Source organism: Salvelinus namaycush, chromosome 15 (assembly GCF_016432855.1).
Source record: "Salvelinus namaycush isolate Seneca chromosome 15, SaNama_1.0, whole genome shotgun sequence".
Classification (NCBI taxonomy): Eukaryota; Metazoa; Chordata; class Actinopteri; order Salmoniformes; family Salmonidae; genus Salvelinus; species Salvelinus namaycush.
In genome coordinates this window covers 36,669,289-36,695,861 of record NC_052321.1, presented here as the reverse complement: position 1 = coordinate 36,695,861, position 26,573 = coordinate 36,669,289, and the positions used below count along the sequence as shown (strand labels likewise).

General features: G+C 43.4%; 2 protein-coding genes across 3 annotated transcripts; one reads left to right on the top strand and one right to left on the bottom strand.

Annotated features, from left to right (window-relative positions):
* The first annotated feature begins 175 nt into the window (after positions 1 to 175).
* On the top strand, positions 176 to 10,911 carry ptgr2 (prostaglandin reductase 2). Of its 2 annotated transcripts, XM_039009841.1 has the most exons (10): positions 176 to 281; positions 4,756 to 4,874; positions 5,154 to 5,345; positions 7,233 to 7,403; positions 7,642 to 7,851; positions 9,012 to 9,133; positions 9,342 to 9,429; positions 9,846 to 9,877; positions 10,402 to 10,441; positions 10,536 to 10,911. In XM_039009841.1, exons 1-9 carry the CDS (start codon positions 242 to 244, stop codon positions 10,415 to 10,417), a joined length of 990 nt encoding a protein of 329 aa, XP_038865769.1. In that variant the 5' UTR covers positions 176 to 241; the 3' UTR covers positions 10,418 to 10,441; positions 10,536 to 10,911. The 2 variants fall into 2 exon arrangements, with proteins under 2 accessions (XP_038865769.1, XP_038865768.1); XM_039009840.1 differs by lacking the exon at positions 9,846 to 9,877.
* Positions 10,507 to 20,792, bottom strand: tmem62 (transmembrane protein 62). The gene is made up of 14 exons (XM_039009839.1): positions 20,331 to 20,792; positions 19,819 to 19,930; positions 19,545 to 19,682; positions 18,667 to 18,712; positions 17,695 to 17,836; positions 17,322 to 17,446; positions 16,793 to 16,915; positions 16,436 to 16,591; positions 14,308 to 14,467; positions 14,004 to 14,117; positions 13,695 to 13,779; positions 13,367 to 13,471; positions 12,980 to 13,098; positions 10,507 to 12,726 (listed from the first exon to the last, which is right to left on the bottom strand). The coding sequence occupies exons 1-14, from the start codon at positions 20,532 to 20,534 to the stop codon at positions 12,406 to 12,408; spliced, it is 1,950 nt and encodes a 649-aa protein (XP_038865767.1). The 5' UTR covers positions 20,535 to 20,792; the 3' UTR covers positions 10,507 to 12,405.
* Between the last annotated feature and the right edge of the window lie 5,781 nt (positions 20,793 to 26,573).

The following is a 26,573-nucleotide window of genomic DNA, read 5'->3' as shown; positions in this document are numbered from 1 at the left end:
GATCATTTTTTTTGTTTTTGTGTGAGTGTATTATTAGATGGTAGGGTATTTTTAGTAAAAAAAAAAAATTGTTGTTGATTTTTTTTGGAAAAAATTAAGCTCAGTATAAGGGAGTTATACTCCAGTCTAGTAGGTGGCGGTGATGCAACATTTATTGGATGCCAACCGCCATTAAACCTAATCGAAGAAGAAAGACTTAAATTAAAAACAACGTTTACTTCTGCCATTTTGACGAGAGAATATGTTGCTTGTGCAGAGAGTGGTGCTTAACTCCCGACCTGGTATGTGTCGACTTCTCCGCTATGTGATACATTTTATAATTCTCATATAGCGGTCATTGTACCCTAGCAAGTGTATGAATGGCGATAGTTAACTTTTTGAAGCGACTGGTCAATGATTAGCATCGCATTAATGGCGTTACGACTAATGCAGCATTCACGCTCAAGTCGGAACTAAACTCAAATGTACAATTTGCTATCTGGTTGTAGTTATACACGTGCCGCATTCAAGCAGTTAGTATGTCGAAATTGTCCTCGTTCCAACTAGCACGTGAATGCAGCATAACTTCGTCAAAAGTTCCTGACTGCAACTCTTGTAAGGGTAGGTTTGCAAATAAACGCGTACAAAACAAACCGGTTTCCAAACGGACATCTTTGGTTGGGTCCCTTGCCCATTTTATTAGCTGTAAAGATAAAAACACTGCAATATTTACATACAGATAGATGTAATTAGCATAGGTGCTAGTCCAAACGCAAGCAGATGGCGATATTGAGTCGTCAAATTAATCATAGTGGGCAGAAAAAGCAAGGTGGGCAGAGCCAAGTACGAGGTAGTGAGATCCTATTGGCGCGTTCTATTTGCATATTTCCGTTAGGGAACACCTACTCTGAAGTGCCTGTGCAATATCTCAATTCGCCCTTACAACGCAATTTTTAGAATGATAGTTTGGAAACAGAACTATATGGAGCTCAAATGTTTAATCAATGAGAGAATATGCAGAATGTTGGCCAAAATCCTTCTCCTACTGTCGGCCACTTGGGTTCCTCATCACCACTTGAACTGACATTTATACATCCGGTCAAATATCTTGCTAATTGTTCTTGCTCATTGCGGTTTCAGACAGAACAATGTCATTACAGTAATCCCTCGTTTATCGCGGGGGTTACGTTCCGAAAATGACCCGCGATAAGTGAAATCCGCGAAATAGAAAACTTTTTTTTTTTTTACAATTAGCAACTATTACATGTATACAAATATAGTGACTCACGTGTAGGCCGTTTCACTGCTCTTCAGACTGGGCCGCTGCATCCTGACTGCGCTCTGCAGTGTTCTCTTCTTCTGAAGCCCGCGGTGCAGGTGTGTTTGTTCGGGAGAAGAACATAGTGATAGGCAGCTGTTGTCGCTCTTTTTTCTTCTTTGCAAAAAGATCCTTGTACACCGACATGCCACCATCGATTACGTTGGAGAACTGTAATGAACGGCTCATCAAAGGGTCCCATTCCTCAGCTACTCGCTTAAGTTCAGTGGCCATTCGCACCATGGTTGCTAAGCGACCAAGCGTTAGTCCTTCCTCCTCATCTCTCGTGTCCTCTTCTCCCTCTTCTCTTTCATCGTCGCTTTGTGGCTTTGTCATTTCTGCCAGCTCTGCATCGGTCAGCGGCTGTGCGTCTCCATCAATCATCAATCATTAATGTAAATTTGCCAAGCTGTTTTATGTACGTACACATAACTGCACGAGACGACAAAATGATAGCACAATTCGTAGCATGTTTTGATACAAGAAGCGGGAGTGAGTTTTTAGCGAATCAGAATGCAGAGCACAATGCACCAAAAAAAAAAAAAAAATGCATTATGAAAATCCGCGAAATAGCGAATCCGCGATAAGTGAACCGCGAAGTGGCGAGGGATCACTGTATAGTCATCTGCCTGCCTTTTGGCTACGTAAGCGCGAAATTCCAATGCGAGGTGAGCACGGTAAGCACTATCAAATATTATTTAATGGCGTTAGAGGGAATGGCTGCGGTTTCACAGGCCTCCTGACCAATTGTGCTCTAGCCTAGTGATTAGAGCGTTGGGCCAGTAACCGAAAGATTGCTGGATCGAATCCCGGAGCTGACATGGTAAAACTCTGTCGTTCTGCCCCTGAACAAATCAGTTGTAATTTAGAATTTGTTCTTAAACTGACTTGCCTAGTTAATTTATATATATATTTTAACTGTATTGTTGGGATATTTTATGTTTAAAGCATTTCATGTTAATCTACACTTGTTTTCAGCGCAAGTGACAAATAACCTCAGTTTAAGGGTGTAGGGGCTTTACTACTATAGCCCATAGAAGGTAAAAAGACAGCCAAAAAATAGATGTTAAGGAAAAAGTGGGGGGGACTAAACTAGTATATGGAATTGTTTTAAGATCTTACCATGGATGAATTAGCTATTTGCTTTAGGATTTTAGGACTCCTTTATGTACAAATTAATCTTTAACTAGGCAAGTCAGTTAAGAACATTCTTCTTTACAATGTCGGCCTACTGGGGAACCCACTGTTCCCGACATTGTTCCCCAGTAGACCGACATTGTTCCCCAGTAGACCGACATTGTTCCCCAGTAGGCCGACATTGTTCCCCAGTAGGCCGACATTGTTCCCCAGTAGGCCGACATTGTTCCCCAGTAGGCCGACATTGTTCCCCAGTAGGCCGACATTGTTCCCCAGTAGGCCGACATTGTTCCCCAGTAGGCCGACATTGTTCCCCAGTAGGCCGACATTGTTCCCCAGTAGGCCGACATTGTTCCCCAGTAGGCCGACATTGTTCCCCAGTAGGCCGACATTGTTCCCCAGTAGGCCGACATTGTAAATAAGGATGTTCTTAACTGACTTGCCTAGTTAAAGATTAATTTATACCTAAAGGGGTCCTAAAAAAAGGGGTCCTAACTGCTTTGTTCAGGGGCAGAAGGAAAGATTTTTACTTTGCTGGATCAAATCCCTTAGTTGACAATCTTTTGGTTGCTGGCCCAACGCTCTAACCACTAGGCTACCTGCCACCCCAATAAGAGAACTCAGGAAATTAGTTTTTTGTACATTTAACCCCCTTTTTTTTTTGCATAACTTACTCCATACTTCCTTTTGTTTTGTATGGTTACCTTCAGATGAGTCCTGTGACACTTGTGGGGGTCGTAGAGCGAAACTGAGAGCACCATTGCGTTCGTGACACTTTCCAGAATGGTCATAACAGTTTGTAGGCCAAACCGCTCGGATGCTACAGACGTTTTCGGGATGTCCTGGTCTGACAAACACCACTGTAGCTCGGCCACCTTCCACCGCAGATGCTGAAGGTTGATATAGGCGGATGTGGATTGAGATGCAGCCCATGCTGCCATATTTTGATGTGGATTTTTTTGTTACTTAGATTGATGTACTGGTGTGTCAATGGACTCTTAAGGAATAAAGGGTTTAAAAACTCCATTACCTGTGCATCCTCACTTCCGGGGTCACCTGTGTGCCCAGAAATATTTTTTTGAAAATGAGGAGATTGGAAACTTGGATTCGTATTAACGCCAATTGTGTGCGTTGCCAATGGACCACACAATGTATTCTGGGACAAAGTGCGCAGGTCATGTCTAGAAGGGATGCCGGTAATGTCAGTGACGTCAACATTTGTATAATCGAGTCTCGTCTAGAAGTTTAGCACTTTAGCGAACCTTAACCCTTCTCCTAACCTTAACCTAATTTATCATAACCTGCTGCATAAATGATCCTAACCTCCAAAAAGTCAGTTATGACCAGGGGTTGGAACCTAAATTATTTTCCAATTGCTCCGTCCCGAGCAGAACCCACTGGGTTTTTTGTTTTGTTCCGGTGTTCCGACCAGAAAATGAAGTTGTGAACCAGTTCGTAACAAAAAAAGTAACGGCTCATTTTCATAAATTTAACCTGTTACCTCAACATCATTATTACATTCAGTTAATTTATTAGCTCCCCCCAATTAGAGCCGCTTGCTGTTGAACTGGTAAGAGTTGATTGGTCAACTAAGTGAAGGCGCAAAATGCCACTGAAATTTCACGGGTGGGCAGAGCGAGAGAGCGTTAGATATGGGGGATTGACTGTAAACGCTGAACATCATGACGTGAATTGGAATGTATTTAAACTATTACTAGCAATTATAACTTCACCGAATTATTTATATATATCCTACTAGAGATTAGGGATATTTTTGTTACTGAAACATTGTTAACTGGTTCTCAATATTAAAAGAACGTTTCTGTTCTGGGACACTAGAGATCATTTTCGTTCTCGATTCAAATCCAAGTGTACTCCTTCAAGGCGTAAATTAGGCACTAGCTCAAACCCAACATTAGGCATGAAGTAGCAAGATGAGCTCCGAGTGTTCCGCTTGGAAAATATCGGAATCAACCAATGGGCAGCTCTACGCAACAAAACGCACATTTTAACTCTGAATTTCCGAGTTGTCTTAAAAGCACCACCATACTCTGACTTTCTAATAAGGGATTCGTGACGATTAGCTTGTGACGCACCGACGTGAACGCAATTGGTCGACAGTATGCTGGGAGGGTTGTTATACATTTCTCCAGTCATTAGCCGATCTCATTTCTTTAAATATTTCTGGCGTGCCTATGCTCCATCCATGTGACCATAACCCAATATAGTGCACTAATTAAGTTTAATGTACAGAGACAAACTAGACTACACAACAACCACATAAGTAGGCCAAATGGCTCTTCTATGTTTGTGTTTTACAGGGACTGATGGAGAGCCAGTCCCTGGTCATTTCTGCGTGGAAGAGGCGATTGTAGGACCTTTTCTGAAAGAAGGACAAGTCCTTGTCCGGACTCTCTTCCTGTCTGTTGACCCTTACATGGTGATGCATGGCTGGAAAGAAAAGCTGACATTTGTCTGCACTTTGCTGACTATATCAAATGTGCATGAAATAAACAAAATGGGACCATTAGTGACCTATGATAAGTTTCCTATATTATATAGGCTATGTAAAGATGTGGGCATGGTTAACACCTGTATGAAATGCAATTATAGGCATACGAACATACATTTAACTTTCACAAGTGCCCAGTAAGTTATAGGTAAGGTACCCTAAACAAATACACTGTTCATAATGACATTCCATATTCGTCTCTTGTAGCGATGTCGCATGAACGAAGACACCGGTGCTGAGTACCTGGCTCCATGGGGGCTGTCGGCGTGCGTGGACGGTGGCGGCGTCGGGGTGGTTGAGTTAAGCCGCTGCGATAGCCTCTCTGTGGATGACGTGGTCACCTCGTTCAACTGGCACTGGCAGACACAATGTTTGATGGATGAAAAGCTCTTACAGAAGGTAGGCTTAGTTTATCATATCCACCAGTTTATCTATCCTACATTAGAAACTGGGTGGTTCGAGCCCTGAATGCTGATTTGATGACAGCTGTGGTATATCAGACCGTATACCACAGGTATGATTACTTTTTTTTTTTTACTGTAAGCTTGTGACGCACTGACGATAAGGCACCTCGGGAGCTTTTTGTGTATATGGCCAATATACCACAGCTAAGGGCTGTATCTAGGCACTCCGTGTTGTCTTAAGAATAACCCTTAGCTGTGGTATATTGGCCATATACAGTTGAAGTCGGAAGTTTACATACACTTAGGTTGGAGTCATTAACTTGTTTTACAACCCCTCCACAAATTTCTTGTTAACAAACTATAGTTTTGTCAAGTCGGTTAGGACATCTACTTTGTGCATGACACGTAATTTTTCCAACAATTGTTTAGACAGATTATTTCACTATCACAATTCCAGTGGGTCAAGTTTATATACACTAAGTTGACTGCCTTTAAATCGCGTGGAAAATTCCAGAAAATGTCATGACTTTAGAAGCTTCTGATAGGCTAATTGACATTTGAGTCAATTGGAGGTGTGGCTATATTTCAAGGCCTCATTCAAACTCGGTGTCTCTTTGCTTGACATAATGGGAAAGTCAAAAGAAATCAGTCAAGACCTCAGAAAAATAATTGTAGACCTCCAAGTCTGGTTCATCCTTGGGAGCAATTTCCAAATGCCTGAAGGTACCACGTTCATCTGTACAAACAATGGTACGCAAGTAAACACCATGGGACCACACAGCCGTCATACAGCTCAGGAAGGAGATGCTTTCTGTCTCCTAGAGATGAACGTACTTTGGTGCGAAAAGTGCAAATCAATCCCAGAACAGCAGCAAAGGACCTTGTGAAGATGCTGGAGGAAACGGGTACAAATATCTATATCCACAGTAAAACAAGTCCTATATCAACATAACCTGAAAGGCCGCTCAGCAAGGAAGAACCCACATGGGGACTAAGATCGTACTTTTTGGAGAAATGTCCTCTGGTCTGATGAAACAAAAATAGAACTGTTTGGCCATAATGACAATTGTTATGTTTCGAGGTAAAAGGGGAGGCTTGCAAGCCAAAGAACACCATCTCGACCGTGAAGCACAGGGGTGGCAGCATCATGTTGTGGGGGTGCTTTGCTGCAGGAGGGACTTCACAAATTACATGGCATGTGGATATATTGGAGCGACGTCTCAAGACGTCAGTCAGGAAGTTAAAGCTTGGTCGCAAATGGACAATGACACCAAGCATACTTCCAAAGTTGTGGCAAAATGGCTTAAAGGCAACAAAGTCAAGGTATTGGAGTGACCATCACAAAGCCCTGACCTCAATCCCATTGAGAATTTGTGGGCAGAACTGTTAAAGCTTGTGCGAGCAAGGAGGCCTACAAACCTGACTCAGTTACACCAGCTCTGTCAGGAGGAATGGGCCAAAATTCACCCATCTTATTGTGTTAAACTCGTGTAAGGCTACCCGACACGTTTGACCCAAGTTAAACAATTTAATGGCAATGCTACCAAGTACACTCATTTAGTATGTAAACTTCTGACCCACTGGGAATGTGATGAAATAATTAAGTGGAATTCATTCTCTCTACTATTATTCTGACATTTTACATTAAAATAGTGATGCTCCTAACTGACCTATGACTTTTTTTTCTGATTAAATGTCAGGAATTGTGAAACTTATTGCTGAAGTATATCGGTCTAGTGCCCTTTTCAAACTCTTGAAATGAGCAGATCCACCGTAGTTGCTGAAATCGTGTCTATATAAAATTTAGGAATGAGCCTGTACAGTATAGCTATGTTCTTGGACTTTTTTTTTTTTTTTCTAAAATTATCTAAGTTTTCTACAGGTTGAGCCACAGCTGGTTGATGGACACATATCCTACTTCCTGGGTGCAGTTGGCATGCCTGGCCTCACCGCACTATTGGGTGTTAGAGAGAAGGGTCATGTGACCGAAGGAGCCAATCAGACCATGGTGGTCAGTGGCGCTGCAGGGGCTTGTGGGTCCATAGCTGGGCAGGTAACCACAAGCATGTTACATTAACCTGATCTAGTTAAACATAGTATGGTCTCTTTGTGAATACAGTGGTTGTCAATTGTCTATCCTCACATTCTCTATACTTGCCCCAAACACTAGAGTTCCAAGTTCCCTCTGACATTTTCCATCAATGCGTTTTACGAGGAAGAGGTGAGGAGATGGGACGCAAGAGATGAATTTAAGACTACCAGGGTTTCTCTGTGTTCCTCCTGCTCCCCAGATTGGCCGTGTGGAAGGTTGTACCAGGGTGGTGGGGATCTGTGGGTCTGATGAGAAGTGCAGAGTCCTTGTGGAGGATCTGGGGTTCTCTGCAGCAGTCAACTACCGTCAGGGGGACGTAGCCACAGCACTAAAGGAGAGTTGTCCTAATGGAGTGGATGTCTACTTTGACAATGTGGGAGGGTCCATAAGCGATGCTGTAATAGCACAGGTAAGCAGGTCTTACACTCTTTAGGCATCTTTACACCAACAGGAGATTGGGATTGTAAGGTTCTACCTGCATTTGTCGCAATTGCGTTATTGACCTAGCCTTCTGTTCAATGTTCTCTAACTATATAGTACTCGATTTGTGTGTTCAGACAGCAGTCATTTGCTGAAATGGCTACACTAGTTGTCAGAGTAACAGCTGTGTGCAGTGGTGTAGGATGATTGGTGCTCCTGTTTCCCGTCACTCGGACGTTATGTAGCAAGATTGTGACGACAGTGCCTGCCGTGGACGTTTTCCAGTTGCGTTGCAGTTTCAAAATCATAGTGTAAGAACACTTTATTTATTTTTTAAAGCCTCAAAGGATAAGATTATCCTAGTCCTTTTGGGCTAGCCACAGCACTCAACTAGCTAGGTAATGTTAACTGTCTAGCTTTCTAGGACATTCACTCATTTGCTTGTAAACAATATGCTAGTTGGCTACCACATGTTCATCTCAACAGAATATCTAGCAAGCAACAAGATGCCAAAAAAACATTTAAAACCACAGGGCAAATCAGATTTGACAATTCACATGGCCAGGAATCTGATTTGTTTCTGACTTCAAATCACCTATGAAAGTGGTTTGAAATGTGGCTTGAAATATCCTATCCAGTGTCCATTTGTCTGTTCAGACTGCAGGAAAGAATGCATTTCAGTAGGATATGCAAAAAATAATTTCAGTCACTTCAAACTGCCAATGTAAGCAAGGCTTAAGGGCTTCTCTACACTACTTTGCCGACAAACTAGGTCCAGGAGAGATACTTGTGTAAGGAGACGGATATAGATAAGGATCTCTAAGATGTCTCCCTCACTACTTCCGAAGGTACTGTGGGACACGTACATCATCCGAGTGGTACAATGTAAAGACAACGGCTCACACCACACGTTCCTGCAAGAATGACCTTAAACACCTGAATTCCCAACCCTCTCCTCACACCTGACTCAATTAGTCAACTAATCATCAAGCCTTTGACTAATTTAATCAGGTGTTTACTGTTAAAACAAATGAAAAGTTGGGGGGCTTGAGGAGAGGGTTGGGGGGGGGGGGGGCTGCAGCATTTTTGCTCTGTCCACCCTGATAGTGACTGACACATCCCTCCCCTCTTCCCTTCATTCGTCTCCAGATGAACAATGATGGTCATGTGATCCTCTGTGGACAGATCTCCCAGTACAACAAGGACGTGCCCTACCCACCACCTCTCTGTGATGAGACTCAGGAGGCACTGCAAAGTAAAAACATCAGCAGGTACTCAACGGTCTGTCTCTCTGATAACTGAAGGACCATTTGGAGTTGCAGTAGTACTTTTACATGGTTATGGTATACTTAATAGTCATTTGTAAAGTGTATTACAAAATATTTTAATATGTAAACAGTTCTAACATGTTTGAGATGCCTGAGCTGCTAGTTGGCCTAGTTTGCATTTGTGTTAGAAAGCTGTACTCTATCCCACCAGGGAGCGGTTTATGGTGCTGAACTACATGGAGAAACACGAAGCCGGCATAATCCAGCTCAGTCAGTGGGTCAAAGAGGGGCAAATAAAGGCAAGGCAAAGTCTATCTTGATGTTTTGTATACTTGGAAGTTCAAATCTTTTTAGAGTAGACCTCTCTCGCGAGGGAGGTTCTGCACATAACACAACTTCTACCAACATGGTGCTGTTACTTGGGGCTTTCAACACCAAACTGATTGAATACCAAAGTCAGTGGCCACTATCTGACATTTTCAGGTTTTTCTGATTGACTGAGTCATGTAAACAGAATAGTTGACAAGTATTTTTTCTTCTTCTGATTGAAGCATGCACATTGCTTGCTCGCTAGCTTTCAAATCTGAGTGTGGAAGTCTCTGTCCGCCCTCTAACATATAGGGTAAAAAAATCCTAACGGCGCTTTTACAAATAAGAATGTTGCAAAAACTTCGTTTGAACTTGCTCTACCTTTGTCTGCTGATTTCGTCCTTAGGTGGGTGGAAATTTGAGACAAATTATCCAAAGGTAAGTGTTATTAAAACGACTTTCAGAACGCTTGTCTTTATATTCTTCTGTCGTTTTTGTATTTTCGCAACAGATTAAACGTTTCGCAACGGAATCCGATTCATGAATACACCTCAGGTGAGGCGCAGTACGACTCCAGCGCTTCCAGCTGATTGACAGGAAATGTGCTTCGGTCAGCGATGTTCGGTTACGTTCAGCTATTGTTTACGTAGTGTGCTTTACGTGTGACGGCATCGAGATTCAAGCCGACAGAACCATATACCTACAGGCGCTCTTAAAAAGTTGGGTAAATTACTTTCCTGTGGATTTTTCTCTCAAATTATGACCCACAAGGACCAACCGCACAGACGACTGGTAAAATACAAAAGATTTGAGCACATGGTTAACAAAGTGGTGCCATGTTGCCAGAAGTAGTTACTCAAAACCTTCCCCCTCAGCTTGATCACCCCCTCGCGCGAGAGGCCCATATCTGAGTACCTTATCTTTTTTGCACTGTATGATTTGTCCCTCCATTCTCCCTTCAGGTGTTGGAGACAGTAGTAAATGGCATTGAGAATATGGGAGGTAAGTGTCGCTGGTAATTGTGTAGTTGCACTTAAATGACCATCTTAATCAATTTAATACAAACCTGACAATTGGACTTTACTTTATTTTGCAGTGGCCTTTTGCTCCATGATGAAAGGAGGAAACATTGGTAAACAGGTCATTAAAATATCAGATTGATTCAAATCCCTGGTGGCACCATCAGAAGCTACTGGAATCACAAGTTTTTTGTTGTTTTTTACACACTACTTCCTGCCTTTGATTTCTATACTGACAATAACTGGATGTACTGAATACAATTATTTGTAGTTACACTGTACTGCATGTCTCTTTACTTGTAACTTTTGTAAAATACTTAACCAATCTGTGTCTAATTATTGACATGCCAAATTGCAAAGATTTCAAGGATGTCTTAGATCTGATTCCATTTGACTAAACAACTTTCACAGCACTATAAACCATTAATAAAATCTGAACTTTCTTCATTTCAATTTGAAAATGGCTCTGATTTGACACATGCCACAATCTATTTTGAGAGTAACAGTACAGCAAACATTTCAAAGTAGTGGTTATGCTCTGCCCAGGTGCCAGTTTAGTTCTGCTCTCATGCAAAGTCCTTATGGAATTGTAATGTTTGGCCTGACAAGGAGTTGGCTCAATCAGACAGACTGGCACCCAGGCTACCTACCTAGCTTGGGGGAAGTGCTGGAGAAACTGAGCCAGCCAACCCTTCACATTCTGGTGTTAAAGCTGACCATGAATTTAAAAAAGTACAGCTCTGGACAATCAAGTCATGAAACCTTTTAATCAGCATTAGGCAACTTGTGAGATGCTCTAATGACCCCTGATGCATAGGACCAATACCAACTGATACATTCTAAAAGGAGAACCACACCTCCTTGACTGAAGATCCCATCCCAGGGGAAAGAAGGTCAATGGGACGTGACCATAATGGTAAAGAGACACTTCAACCCTTAGTGTGGACACCACGATCAGTAAAGTTGAGTCATTTGTCATTCCAACTTTTCTTAATTCAATGTTGAAATTGGACCCCAACCCTGATAGTCCAGAGTAGTGCTTGACTTTGCTCCGGTGAGCTCCTGCCAGAGTACTGGCACCTCAACATTTCTACTGCTTGAGCTCCTGTTCCTCTTAAAGAATATTAGCTCAAAATTGTGGAGCTCCTGCTTCAGTCTAAGTCGAGCGCCCAAAAATATATGCGTTCTATACATAACAAAGCTGCCCAAATCAACTTCTCAATAGAGAATAAGCACAATACAAAATAAAACCAGCACAATCTCAGGTCATTGCACCCTTGCTATTATTTAACATTTATCACGCTTTAAGTGGACAGATTCACCACTGAGCTAATTGAATATATAAATGGGTCATCAGTCTGTTTTTGGTTCAAGGCCTCCCATTCCTGAGAAACAGCTGATTTCTCAGAGCTCAAAATAAAAATTAAAACTACTTCAGGTGGGTGATTGGTCTGCTATACCTGTGTAAAATATATAGCTAGTTTGCAATAACCAAATACAAAACTTGCCAGAGCAGGACTGATTATGTATCCTTTGGCAGTGATGTGTGGCAGTTGGCCGAGGCAGCACTTTGAATTGAATAACTGCTACAAATCAAGTCTCAAGTGGGCAAATAATACAGCGGCGAGAGACTTCAATGTCTACATCAGCTTTCTGAGGAACAGCAGTCATATTGGCTGAACAATCAATTCTATCCACAATATATGTACACTAAACTAGTGACTTCACAGTAACAACACCTTCATAGCGCTGACTGTGTATAGGGGTGTGGTCTACACATGCAATACACTAACATGCATATGAAACAACTACTTTTAAACTGTTTAAAAATGTGATCACGAGGGGAAAGTGAGAAACAACTTTGCACAAAAGAGTAGTCTGAAATATGGGATAGAAAAGTAGAGCCAATGTAGTTTGCCATAACTAAGAGAATCCCCCAGTAGAAAGTCAAGAAAAAGTGGTTGTCTTGCTGTCGTCACGGAGACAGGGGGCGGGGCCCTTCCAGGCGCGGTAGACCAATAGCAGGGCGATCCCTACTGCCCACGTGCGGACTGGGGACAGGAAGAAGGCCAGAGGTCCATATGTCTCCAGCAGGAAGTAACAAGAGTATCCCTGCCAGGCTAGCAGCAGCAACATGGCCGTATGCACCCCCAGAGTCTTCCACCGATAGCCCGGACGCAAGAAGTGTGAGCGGAAGGAGTTACCACGACTACGCAGGTGAAGGCTCCAGCACAGGTAACAGGTGAGAGGCATGTTGAAGAAGAGCAGCTGTTGGGAAATGAAGGAGGGAAGAAACAGGGATAAGAGTTTGTCAACTACAGGTAACCCTTTTTAAGGGAAAAAGGACCACTGCCTTAAAGTCTCCCCCTTTTTTATACATCTGGTAGAACTTTACTAAAAGCCACCAGGCATGATGTATTATAATGCAGTTACAATGCACTAAGACCTGTCATGAGCATGTATGACCGCCGTATCTCTCGATCATCTCATAATGATCCTGACTAAATACCAGCCTCCTCACCTGCACAACCCCAACAACATAAGTGAGACTTCCCTCGAGGAAGTGTCCGTCGATAACCACTCCGAAGGCAAAGCAAGCCCCACTGTGACCATCAATCAACTCTCCTATGAACCAGGGACCTGCAGAGAGACAGAGGGTGAGTAGACGGACACACACAGTCAGTGCTAATTGCCGTATTTCCCCTTGGCCCTAACCCTGAGATGTTTGAGGATATGAAGGGTCTGGATAGGTATAATCAAAGTAAAAGGATTACAGGCTCACACCTTACAGCTCTATAAACATTGAGGGGACACAGGCAAGGGGTAGGGAGCAAGTTGAGACCGGCTGACAGGGTGAAGAGACGGAGTTTAACGGATGGTTGTCCTCTGGACCCAGTAGGAAACTCACCTATGGCAGTGCAGAGGTTGAAGAGCAGTAGAGAGTAGTAGAAAGTGTCTGCTTTACTGACCAGGTGCAGGGACAGACAGGCGCAAGAGGACAGACTTGAAGACACTGGGAGACACAGGAAAACAGGTAAGATTGAAAACTACATCGGCGAAAAGAGTTGTTACAGACAATACATGAGGTTATGTGTGTAATGATATATGCAAAAATCCTAGAATTGTATTCACTGTATAGGATGGCTGAGAACAATAACTATGGCAATTTTCACACAGGTAACAACCAGCTTGATACTACCATGGTTGATGTGACGGGAGTGTCTGGCGGATCTCACCTCTGACAGAGGGCACAGGCATGAACCTGAACGCCACCAGCACTCCAATATTCAGCAGCATCCCTGCGACAAAGGCTACCCGGGCCTGTGGACAGACAGGACCGTTTATACAGTAGGTCTATAACCCACAGAGCACAGCCAGTCACACCTGGTGAAGACATGATGGTTAAATGTCGGAAGACCTTTTTGCTATTGAGGTTGGGTCAGCAAGTAACGTACAGTGAGAAAGGCGGGTCAACAACTGGAAGGTCGCCCATTCGAATCTCAAGTCTGACAGGAAAATCCAGTTATTCTTCTTTGTCTACTTACCAGGATGTAGTGGTCAGTGAGCAGGATGAAGGACTGGAAGAAACCAAAGCTGGGGGAGAGGTCCTCTTCCAGGGTGAAGAGCTGTTCTCGGAAAGTCGACCGCCCCACCGCGTCCTAACACAAACACGCACACACACACACACAGAATAAGAGAGGCCACATCACATCGCCTGAACTAGTAACAAAACATCTGGCAGCTACCTGAGGAAACATTGGATAACTTTTGAACTACTATTTAAAACATTTGACAACCTCTTAGAACGTCTATATAATAGAAGATACGAGGTAACAGGTGTTGTGCTACCTTCACTTTGACAGTGACAGTGTGCAGCCCAGTGAGGTAGAGCGAGGGTTCCCATGGCACCACATACAGAGGACCTCCAGCAGACCGGCCTTCACCAATCTCCACCCCGTCCACGCTGACGTGAACTGCTGTGACCGGGGCATCAGAGAAGGCCAGGATCCTGAGGGGACCGGAGAGACCAGGGTTAGAATACAGGATGATGGGGGAAGATTATCACACACATCTGCAGAGACAGGTGAGACAAAATTAAACATTGTTCAAACTTTGTGGTATGGAGATAAAGGAAGTCAGAAGTTTACATGCACCTGATAAACTGAGTTTTTAAATGTTTCACAATTCCTGACATTTAATCCTAATAAAAATGTCCTGTTTTAGGTCAGTTAGGATCACCACTTTATTTTAAGAATGTGAAATGTCAGAATAATAGTAGAGAATTATTTATTTCAGCTTTTATTTCTTTCATCACATTCCCAGTGGGTCAGAAGTTTACATACACTCAATTAGTATTTGGTAGCATTGCCTTTAAATTGTTTAACTTATGTCTAACGTGTCAGGTAGCCTTCCACAAGCTTCCCAGAGTAAGTTGGGTGAATTTTGGCCCATTCCTCCTGACAGAGCTGGTGTAACTGAGTCAGGTTTGTAGGCCTCCTTCCTCACACACGCTTTTTCAGTTCTGCTTACAAATTTTCTATAGGATTGAGGTCAGGGCTATGTGATGGCAACTCCAATACCTTGACTTTGTTGTTCTTAAGCCATTTTGCCACAACTTTGGAAGTATGCTTGGGGTCATTGTCCATTTGGAAGACCCATTTGTGACCAAGCTTTAACTTCCTGACTGATGTCTAGAGATGTTGCTTCAATATAGCCACATTTTCCTTCCTCATGATGCCATCTATTTTGTGAAGTGCTGCCACCCCGTGCTTCACGGTCGAGATGGTGTTCTTCGGCTTGCAAGCTTCCCCCTTTTTCCTTCAAACATAACGATGGTCATTATAGCCAAACAGTTCTATTTTTGTTTCATCAGACCAGAGGACATTTCTCCAAAAAGTACGATCTTTGTCCCCAAGTGCAGTTGCAAACCATAGTCTGGCTTTTTTTATGGCGGTTTTGGAGCAGTGGCTTCTTCCTTGCTGAGCGGCCTTTCAGGCTATGTTGATATAGGACTAATTTTACTGTGGATATAGATACTTTTGTTCCTGTTTCCTCCAGCATCTTCACAGGGTCCTTTGCTGTTGTTCTGGGAGTGATTTGCACTTTTCACACCAAAGTACGTTCATCTCTAGGAGACAGAACGCGTCTCCTTCTTGAGCGGTATGACGGCTGCGTGGTCCCATGGTGTTTATACTTGCGTACTATTGTTTGTACAGATGAACGTGGTACCTTCAGGCGTTTTGAAATTTCTCCCAAGGATGAACCAGACTTGTGGAGGTCTACAATTTTTCTTCTGAGGTCTTGGCTGATTTCTTTTGATTTTCCCATGATGTCAAGCAAAGAGGCACGGAGTTTGAAGGTAGACCTTGAAATACATCCACAGGTACACCTTCAATTGACTCAAATTATGTCAATTAGCCTATCAGAAGCTTCTAAAGCCATGACATCATTTTCTGGAATTTTCCAAGCTATTTAAAGGCAGTCAACTTAGTGTATATACACTCCTGACCCACTGGAATTGTGATACAGTGAAATAATCTGTCTGTAAACAATTGTTGGAAAAATGACTTGTGTTATGCACAAAAGTAGATGTCCTAACCGACTTGCCAAAACCATAGTTTGTTAACAAGAAATTTGTGGAGTGGTTGAAAAACGAGTTTTAATGACTCCAACCTAAGTGTATCGAAACTTCCGACTTCAACTGTAGGTGATAAAGAACCTTTTCACACTATTGTGCTGACCCAAACTGTACTGGTTCCATATTACCCTGTCCAGCACAGTTCCAGCAACTGTGGTGGATGTGTAACCAGTTCGGCTGAGTAGTGTGAAAAGGGTGATCGTTTTATGGAATAGAGAGATAGATGGTATATGTGTGTAAAAAGGCAGAGTGGGTGATGGTGATTCTGTATGGTGGTGTAGGTTAGAGGTCATGGCATGGGGTTTAGGGTTGAGGAGAACACACACACAGAGGGGACACCTGATGTGGGTAGAGTTCTGTATTCTCCCCAGTGGCTCCACTCCAGGATGGAGGTACTGCGCCTCCTTGGGATTGGTGATGAGTACTGCAGGCCACTGCTGAAACTTCAGGTCCATGAAACTCAGCAGGTCGTGGTCAAACGCCAGCACTCTGTACCTGAAGAGCGGGGAAGAAAGAGGGAGAGAGAGGGACAGAATGACCCGAGAAAAAGAGAGAAAAGGAATATCAGTGTTGTGTATGTGTATAAACTTTATTTGTAGCACAATTTAAACAGACCACAAATAAAGGTGTACGCGTTTGTTTGAGCCGGAGTGAGTGAGCGAGTGTGTAAAAAGTATGATGCATCTATAGATTTACCTGCGATTGTCCATCCAGTCAGCTAGCTCCAGTTCCAGGGTGCCCTCGGGGTGTCTGCTGTGTAGTACAGGCATCAGGCCGCCCAGAGTGTGTAGGTGACCACAGAGGTACGCTACAGCCGAGCTACACACACGCATAGGTAACAATTACATCACAGATGTATATGGTACAAAAATCTCCACTAACTGGATTCAATAACTGTGCTATTGAGTATGTATAACGTTCTGACACTGTGTTGCAATAGTGCTTTGAAGGAGCTTGTTCCGAAAAGCGTTGGCAATAAATATAATCGAATGGCCTTTCCGGAACCTTATTTTACCATTTCCACTATGCTATTAACTATGTTATAACTATACCTTGACCTATGTCAGAACTGTTATAACAACAAAAACAGTATACTAGTTAATTATCCAAAACCTGTTTCGAGGGTGTTTAAATTAGAGAGGCAGACTAACATGAAGACAGGCTTATAGAAACCCACAAACATTATTTTGTTTCCTCATCTCACACACACACACACGTGTGTTACCTCATCACGCCTCTCACCCCTGGAAAGGGGGAGATGACCGTTGAAGTGGTGTAGTGGCCAAACCAGATGGTCTGGTTGCTGCTGTGGCTCTCAGTCCTGAAGGATGCCAACAGGTCCATCTGAGTCTGTAATGTATGGTGTTGCATAAGGACATAAAACAATTATTACGCAAATAGACTGTAATGTCTCAGTCTTATGTTTAAATTAATGACAGAGTAGGAATAGAGTAGGGTGGAAAAGTATTTAGCTGTGTTGCGCTAGCCTGGTCCCAGATCAGTTTGTGTTGTATTGTATAGGCAACTCATATGGTTGTTGTAATGCCAAACAGATCTGGGACCAGGCTGGTGTTAAGCTGGTTGGGGGCATACTGTACCTGGTTGAGAATGCCAAAGAAGTTGTACGGCCGCTTGGGTCCGGGGGTGATGGTTGCATCAGCACAGATGAAGGAGTAGTTGCCGAAGGGAGTCTTGTGGACATAGTGGAAGGAACCAACTTTCTGATTGGCTGAGTACTTCCTGGGAATAAAAACAGGCATCATTATTGTGTGGCTGAGTTCGTGACTGCATTCAGTGTGGTGTGCATGTTGCTCTCAACACCTCTGCCCTGTTTTATGATGGAGAAGCGGAGAACCTATTTATTTAAAACGGACAAGGAACAAACCTCAACAATTACCATGCAGACACGAGACAGATGTCATATTTTGTGAGACTGTGTTTCAAAAAGAGAATGAGCTACAAACGGTCTGAATACGGTGGAGCAGGGTCTCCCAAACTTGGTCCTCGGGACCCCAAGTGGTGCAAGTTTTGTTTTTTGCCCTAGTACTACACAGCTGATTCCAATAATCAACTAATCATCAAGCTTTGATCATTTGAATCAGCTTGTAAATTGTATAGCTGGCTTTAGATAGCTTTATATCTAGCTCAGATAGCTAGAATCAATGTTAATAAGTCTAGTGCTCATGTTACACAGACAAGCAAACGCAGAGAGGCAACTCACTCACACTAGCTACACTGGTGGCTAAGAGAGCTGGTTGCTAGAAAGCTAGTCATATAACTAGTAGGATCCTCTGAACATGAATCACAGTGACACTTGTCATATTGCAGGGGTACTCAACCCTTACCCTACGAGGTCCGGAACCTGCTGGTTTTCTGTTCTACCTGATAATTAATTGCACCCACCTGGTGTCCCAGGTCTAAATCAGTTCCTGAGTAGAGGGGAACAATGAAAAAGTGCAGTGGAACTGGCTTCGAGGTCCAGAGATGAGTTTGAAGGGCCTCTACTGTATGTCTTTGACACATGTAAACAACACTCATTCCGGATATAGCAGGCAAGAGTGAACACTGACCTGTAGTAGTTGTTGACACTATCCAAGGAAATAATATTGAAGGCATCTGTCAGAAACATAATGAAAACAGAAATGTAGCTCAGTAAGAGAGACCTTGCAAAACATAATGAAGACATACCATCTTCTGGCAAAGGTATCTAGCCTTGTTATTAATTCCCCCATCCTGTTGATTAACATCTATCCTTACCAGTAACCACAGGAAGTCACATAGCCTAGATGTCCTGCTGTTACGATCTATTCTGTACTGAACTAATGTCAACCAGAGAAAGGTTATTTGAAGCGTCTTTAACAATAGGTTGTAGTGGACAGTCGGGCTGTAGGAGATTTCTTGTTTCAACTCCAATAGCATTTGTAATTCAATATCAATGGAGGGCCATTAAGCAGTGAAGGGACTGGCTGCTCAGCTTTGAGGTAAAATTCACAAAGAATGCACATATCTGTAGGTGTGTGTGGATCCTTTACATATTCTACACTCTTAGAAAACAAGGTGCTATCTAGAACCTAAAAGGGTTCTTCAGCTCTCACCATAGGATAACCCTTTGAAGAACCCTTTTTTGGTTCCAGGTAGAACAATTCTGGTTTTAAGTAGAATCATTTTGGGTTCAATGTAAAAACCCTTTCCACAGAGGGTTCTATATGGAACCAAAAAGGATTTTACCTGTAACCAAAAAGGGTTCTCCTATGGGGACAGCCAAAAAACCCTTTCAACCCTTCCAAGTCCAATTCAACTGACTGGCTTTGCAGATTTCTAGACATTTACGACCCAATTCCATACCAATCTATCAACCCTGTTCATAGGATCTTCACGATTTTGGGGGGGGATTCTAGAAATCATGAGGTGTAAGAGAATATTAGAGGCGGTATATTCTATTAGTCACCATGGTTTCCGCGGATGTCAATCCATTTGGTGCGCTCCAGCACCCGAGACCTCTTCAGGATGTCGTGATAGGCCTGCCACTCCACCTCATGCTGCAGGGAGCCCACCTTGCTCTTGGTCTTCGCATCTGTCAGGTCTCCTGTTAGGTGGACAGACAGGGACTTAGAGGGAAATAACTCACTTCAGGTTCATGGCTGCTTTTGTGATAGTGCAGAAAGCTGTAATGTTTGGGGGCTCCTACAAAACTAATGAGCAAGAAGCAATGGCCGACGTACCTGTTGCGAGCACGAGAGCAGGTTGGATCACTTCAACGGTATCAGTGCAGAACTTCTCAAAGTCTGAAATTCGTTTTTTGTCATGGAATCGACTGATATGAATGTCAGACACCTGTACGGGTACAGGACATAATTCTGGGGTTAAAAGCACAAACTAGGGCATCATCTAGCTCGTTTTGACAAGATATTCCACTTGGTACATCCCCTCCTCTAGTCAACAAATACATTACTTATTACCTAGCTAGTTACAACTGGGTTCAAAGTTTAAAACCTGATGGCTGGCTGGTGCCAACTTTGTCCATGGATGACAGCACAGCACCCAAAAAGGAAACTGGACTGTGACCCCATTCAGTTTAGATTTTTACATGACCACTACTACCCATTGGGCTACTTACTTGCTAACAGCTGTCACCCTGACAATTGATAGTGACAATTGACACGGACAGTCACAACACTAAGTTAGCCAGTTAGCAATTAGCTAGCAAATCGACTTAGCAGCTGGATCCACTCACCTGCACGAACCAGAATATGTTATCCAATTTGCCGCCGGGATACGGAGGAAGACATGTCCTACTAGCCTCCTCTCCATCCCCGGCGTTGAACTGCCGAACACTCCGTTTGGGGTGCCAAGAGGTGTCATAGCTCTCCAGCACCCAGGAAGCTAAGCACGCCAGCGCTAGTCCCACAAGAACTAGCGCTCCGAACAGCTTGAGCATCCTGTAGTGACGAAAGAGCGGTGGGAATCTACTGGGCAGAATACTGGCGAGAGCAACATCAACACACACTAGACTATGCTAGCTATATCAGCTACTAACTACATTGAGCCGCTGGCCATTTTGACCGTTCGATTTCCATTTGCGATCCTAGCCAGATCGAGCTACACACGGAACATTGTCCTCTCAGATTGTTTTGAAAAAGCTAGCTAAAAGGAAATACCATACTGACCGGTTGCGCATGGCTACGTCATCGCTATATGACACACTCCCACAAATCCCTGCGCGGATGTAATTTAGGGTCCAGTTCCAAACCAAATCTCTTGACTCTGTTCCTAGTTTCTTGTTGATTTGCTCGTTGCACTTCTGAAAATACATTCACAACCAGATAGGTGTACGCAACATGTGAGAAAACCTAGCACATGCCCGTTCCTAATACTTATTTATAGATAAGCAATGTTCAAGTGGCAAGAATTAGAGGTTGAGATGTAATTGTTTGGGATTGGCTCCAAATCTAAATGAGCCGTTTTTAACATCCTCTTCATGCTCTTTTGAAGTATGTTATTCTTACAAATCTAATGCTTAGCTTTTAGCAAATGCTCAGTGAATTATGGTTATTCATGCAAGGACTCATAAAATGTGGTAGAGCAGGGGTGTCAAAGTCAAATGGACGGAGGGCCAAATAAAAAATTTAGCTACAAGCCGAGGGCCGGACTGTTCGAATGTTCATTGAAAATTTTTTAAATGACGCATATAGTCTAGTGAACCTAATTGAACCTACTGAAAACCTAACAAATATATTCCAATATGATCAGATAAATAAAGCAATATTTTCTTATGGCTCTGTCAGTAATCTTTAATTTTCAACAGACACAAAAGACAAATTTCCTTTATATAAAAATCCCCATAACATGAACATTAAATGAAAGAAACCGGTATTCAAGGCACCATCAGTAGCCTATATTTTCTATTTTAGCAAAAGTGGGCTAAATTTACTTCAAAGAAAAAAACAATAATAGCAATTTTCTATCATCCACTCAACTGAAATATTTTTAAAATATAATTGGATTGAAATACAATAAAATAAAGTGCAAAAATCTATTAATCAAAAACAACACTTTGTTTAAGGAGAAGTAACATGCAGTGAAAACAAATATTAAACTTTAACTTTTAAACTTGAACTGAGTAAAAACTCTAAATATGTGATTGCACAGTAATGTTCACTTGTTTGAGGTTGAGGGTGATACTTGGTGGTGTCCCATCTTTTCCACAAGTTCATCAATGTTCGGGGTAAGGCTCTGAGCTGAGGAAATCCTCAGAATTGAGTGGAGGTGTTCAGCAGTAAGTCGACTTCTGTGTGATGTTTTGTTCAGGTTCATCAAAGAAAACAGTTGTTCACACAGGTATGTGCTGCCAAACATAGACAACGTTTGAGCAGCCTGGATGCGCAGCTGGGGCATTGTGTCGGGGAGGAAACGGGCGAACTCCGCAGCACCCACTGCCGCATATTTTGCCCTCAGTGCATCATTGCATTGGAGGTCAATCAACTCCATTTGGAGGTTTGGTGGTGAGCTTTCCACGTCAACAGCAAATGGGTTACCGAGCAGTTCCAACCTGCTTTTTTGTGCTTCAAAGTCAGCAAATCGGCGTCGAAAGTCAGCGGCAAGCATACCTATTTTATCAGCCAACTGTGCGCTCGGGAACGCACTGGTAGAGAGCTTCTCTTTCATGGTCTGGCAGCTGGGAAAGTGGCTCAAATTTTCTGTGTGAAGCAGCCTACTGCTCGGTGCGTCACCGTTGCATTGTGGGAAATGTAGTATTGGTGCGTGTAAAAGATCTGCGGGCTGCCGGCTTGCTGCGGTCTGCGGGCCGGTTCTAATAATAAATCAAGATCATCCCAGGGGCCGTAAAAAACCTTCTCGCGGGCCGGATGTGGCCCGCGGGCCTTGACTCTGACATATGTGTGGTAGAGAGACTATATGAAAGCACATGATATTGTGTGGAAGCATGCTGTTATCACACAACAGTATGCTTATGCAACATCTTCTACAATGCTGTCATATCTGGATCTTCATTGATGCAAAAAAAGCTTGATTAAAATGAAAGAAAATAGAATATAATACAATTGAATATAATATAATATAATAGAGGGGGTGAAATTCTAATACGAGGCTACACTTGCAAGAGCGTGTAACTAAAGGCTGGGCACCTCCTATCGGGCAAATAAATACGCAATGTACAAATGTATTATTAGGGAATATTGGGCGCGGCCACGCTCATGATTCATAATACACGTGCACTAGCGCTTTAAAGCCCACGCTCGTTCACATAGCGAGCTGTTGCGAGGGGGATAAGATCGTGAACGCGCGGGCAGGCAGGCAGATCATCAGAGAAGAGCAGCGAACACGTCACGGATCTGTAGCGACGGAGAGAGAGATGCTGAGTTGACAGCGAGAGAGAAGGAGAAAAGGGACGATTAGATAAAACTCATTATCCCTGCTGCTAAATTCACATGTGTGCGTGTGAACATCAGCTGCAGAATCAACACCACATGGATAACGCACCCACCATGGAATTCCACTCGATGTCTCAACATTCCATCAAGACAAACATAAAGGATTTTTTGTAACCACACCCGGCTTCTTTCGGATCAAGGATTGGAGTAGCTAAGGTATGGACACCGCTGCTATGCAATCGGATGACACTGACAGCTAGCTAACATTAGCTGATGTCAACATACAGGGATAGAGTAGGCCACATTAGCTACATTTTAAAAGGACTGATGCAATATAGCATCGCTGCCAAGGTCGTTCCATAGCTAGATGCAGTACGATTCTATTCTAGAACGCAACGCTTTCCCCATAGCTAAATCAATGCAAAGAGGCACTCTAGCATAGCCCGTGTGTACGCTGTGCGTGTACGCGCAATCGTAAATCCACTAGGCTTGCTAATTACGCCGCTTCGCTATGCAACAACAGGCGCGGAGGTGGCACATTGCAACCACCAATTAGCCAGTTACATAGTTATTGCATTGTAACAGCTGCCTGTAAGTCATGCGCATTTCTATTGTCTATTGACCACATGCCATTCATGCCATGGTTATGTTAAGCTGACGTGTGTGTGTGTGTGTGTGTTTGTGTATGAGAGAGCGAGAGAGAGAGGGGAGGGGGAGAGGAGATGCACAGCAAGTTACAATCCACATGCAAATACATTTTTCATATCAGCTTTGTCACTCAAGTAGTACAGTACTGAATTCATCGCTTGACATGGTGTGGAAAGACGTTAGCCATTACATGATTATTATGCCACCTGATTCAAGATCCAGAACAAGTTAGTTGAGAAGAATATCTTATCAACAGTACAAGGCAAACATTACAATACAGAGGCTTACGAACAATCAATTCCTACTTTATTCAGTCATTGATCAATACAGTAGACTACATGCACTGTAGTAAGGTTCTGATATTGAGAGAGACAACCCCAACATCATTCACTACTATCATGCCCACTCACTCTGTACTGTAGCATCATTCTTTGGGTGGAGATGGAACGGGCCTGGCCGGGGATGGAGCAGGGCCTACCCATCCCATCCCCATGCTGGCAAAGCTCCAGGGCTTTAAACAGAGAGATGACTGAACAGCCAGGCCCATGGCAGCGGCAGCAGCTCGGGAATCAGACACTCACTCCTTTCATCTCCAGAGGAGGGCGTCGCAAATGGCACCCTATTCCACTACGTAGTCCACTGCTTTTGACCAAAACTCGGGCTCTGTATAAGGAATAGGTTGGAAGGTGTCTCTGGTCCACTGGGCCAGGCTGAGGCTGCTGTAACACCCACTAATTAATTCGATTAAAGCAAACATGGGAGATGTTTCCCCTAGTTTAATGAGCCCTAGTTATCGTGTTGACTTGACGTGTGTGTTTGGGGCGGAGAATGTATGTGTGTGTGTGTGTGTGGGGGGGGGGTCTGTGTGGGTGTGTGACTGCTCAGACTCATAGGAATGGAAGTAGGCCTATCCAACAGATATCCATCTGTCATTTCATCATCCCTGCTCTATTACTGTGGCACGCAGTCTTCCAGTTCTCCGGAGAGCAGGGCAGCAGGCAGGGCAGCAGGCAGCACATTTAAATAGTTCAATTGCCACGGAGTCAGGCAGCATGATTCACGGCCAGACTGAGGTGAGTGTCAAAGATTTATCATGACTGGTCTGAGACCAAATCTCTGCAACCAATGTGTTATTCTGATTCATGATTTGCATTGAGAGGTGTCAGAACAGCAGTGTTGTGTTGACCAGTGAGTCACACAAATATGTCCCAAATGGCAGCCTATACCCTATAGTCTATGGTGCACTACTTTTACAAAAGTGGTGCACTTAAAAGGGAGCAGGGTGCCGTTTTGGATTCATTCCACAACCATGTGGACCAGCCACCTGCTGGCTGAGTGAAATGGTTCTGGACTGGCTCTGAGGCAGCAGGTTGCTTTCTGGCCCTGTATTCGTAAACCATCTCAAAGAAGGAGTGCTGATCTAGGATCAGGTTTTCCCTATCCAGATACTGTAATCTTATTCACTATGATCTGAAAGTCAAGACTGATCCTAGATCAGCACTCTGAGATGCTTTATAAATACAGATCTTATTTTGTTTAGTGCTTTATGAACACTTTGAGGTGATTCTGTAAAATGAAAAGCGCTTTACAAATGTAATAAATTATTATTGGCCCAGATGGAGAGATTGAAGAGAGGATACTTCCACTACTTCCACTGTACAAACTAGTGCTGTTTTTCGAACAGAAATGTATCGAACTCCATGGAGGGAGATTGGGGGGAAAAACCCTCTGTGTGCTTGAAATGTAGGCTACTGCAGAGTGCGTTATATTGGTGGCTTCTCACACAGAGACAAGGAGGTTGGGCTTCCCTGACTGTGTGTAACTTTCCTGCCTCAGGGTTTCAGCGGAAGATGGATGTTTCTCATTTTGACCTTCAGACAGAATTCATTTTAGGCCCTCTGTGTGATTTCATTTTGGGCTGCTGCTGCACTGATTAGGCCTATATTCAGACAGGAATCCAGCCAATCTCTTAACATCACTCTTTTCCCCGACACACTTATCTTTTCTCTCCTGTTACTACACCACACTAAATGCATGCTACTCTGCTGGTCTTATCTGGAACGTGAACTATCTGTGTCCTTAAAAAAAAGCTCCTGACATCCATGGAGTGGTGCTTTGACTTCATGACTGCTGTCCTCTGCAGTCTGAAGGAGAGGAGATGGAGGGAGAGAGTGGGAGGAAGAGAGAGAGGGAGAGTGGGGGGGAGAGAGAGAGGCGGAGAGAGAAAGAGAGACAGCGAGAGTGAGCAGAGAGAGCGCTGCTGCTGAGCTAAGGCCACTGACTCAAACAAAGTGTCAACAACATTGTGTCAGATGTCACGGTCTTGATTTCACTGTGATGTAACGGTGTCTGTCCCTGTGCTGTACTTGACGTTTCCCACCCCTGTCCCATTGCATCTTGGGATTGCTCCTGTGCTGGGGAGACACTGACACTGATGTCATGTCCTGTGACCAAAGAATGCTCCGCACCCTTGTTGCATAATGCTGGAGCAGCCTACTTGTTCCACACACAGGATGCTGAAGAAAAGTTCTCATCACTGTTGTAGAGACCAGAAGTTAGAGCAGCCTACTTGTTCCACACACAGGATGCTGAAGAAAAGTTCTCATCACTGTTGTAGAGACCAGAAGTTAGAGCAGCCTTAAGGGCAGTAAATAGCAGAACGAGGCAGCAAAATAGTGTCCGGTTTATTAACAGTGAAAGGTTGTTCCAGGTGAATGACGAAATCCAATGAATACTTACATTATCTACAAAGGTATTTACAAAATGAACAGACTTTGAATATACAGTTTTAAATATAAATGGGAAACCTAAGCCTCAATCAGGCCTACTCCCCCAAACCAACTATAGCAGGTTGGGGTATACCAAGCTGTGGAGAGTCTCCCCACACAGACGACATACCAGAGCTAGAGCTTAACTGAAGCTGGTCCGTACCGTTAATC

What these genes read in the sequence shown, in the direction of transcription:
- ptgr2 (XM_039009840.1), top strand. Translation starts at nt 242, where the DNA reads ATGTTGCTTGTGCAGAGAGTGGTGCTTAACTCCCGACCTG. An exon ending in GTGGGTCCATAGCTGGGCAG is followed by an intron (nt 7,404 to 7,641) that starts GTAACCACAAGC and finishes CCTGCTCCCCAG; the next exon opens with ATTGGCCGTGTGGAAGGTTG. An exon ending in TCAAAGAGGGGCAAATAAAG is followed by an intron (nt 9,430 to 10,401) that starts GCAAGGCAAAGT and finishes TTCTCCCTTCAG; the next exon opens with GTGTTGGAGACAGTAGTAAA.
- tmem62 (XM_039009839.1), bottom strand. Translation starts at nt 20,534, where the DNA reads ATGCTCAAGCTGTTCGGAGCGCTAGTTCTTGTGGGACTAGCGCTGGCG. An exon ending in TGACATCCGCGGAAACCATG is followed by an intron (nt 18,713 to 19,544) that starts GTGACTAATAGA and finishes TGTTTCTGACAG; the next exon opens with ATGCCTTCAATATTATTTCC. An exon ending in CAGAACTCTACCCACATCAG is followed by an intron (nt 14,468 to 16,435) that starts GTGTCCCCTCTG and finishes CGGTCCCCTCAG; the next exon opens with GATCCTGGCCTTCTCTGATG.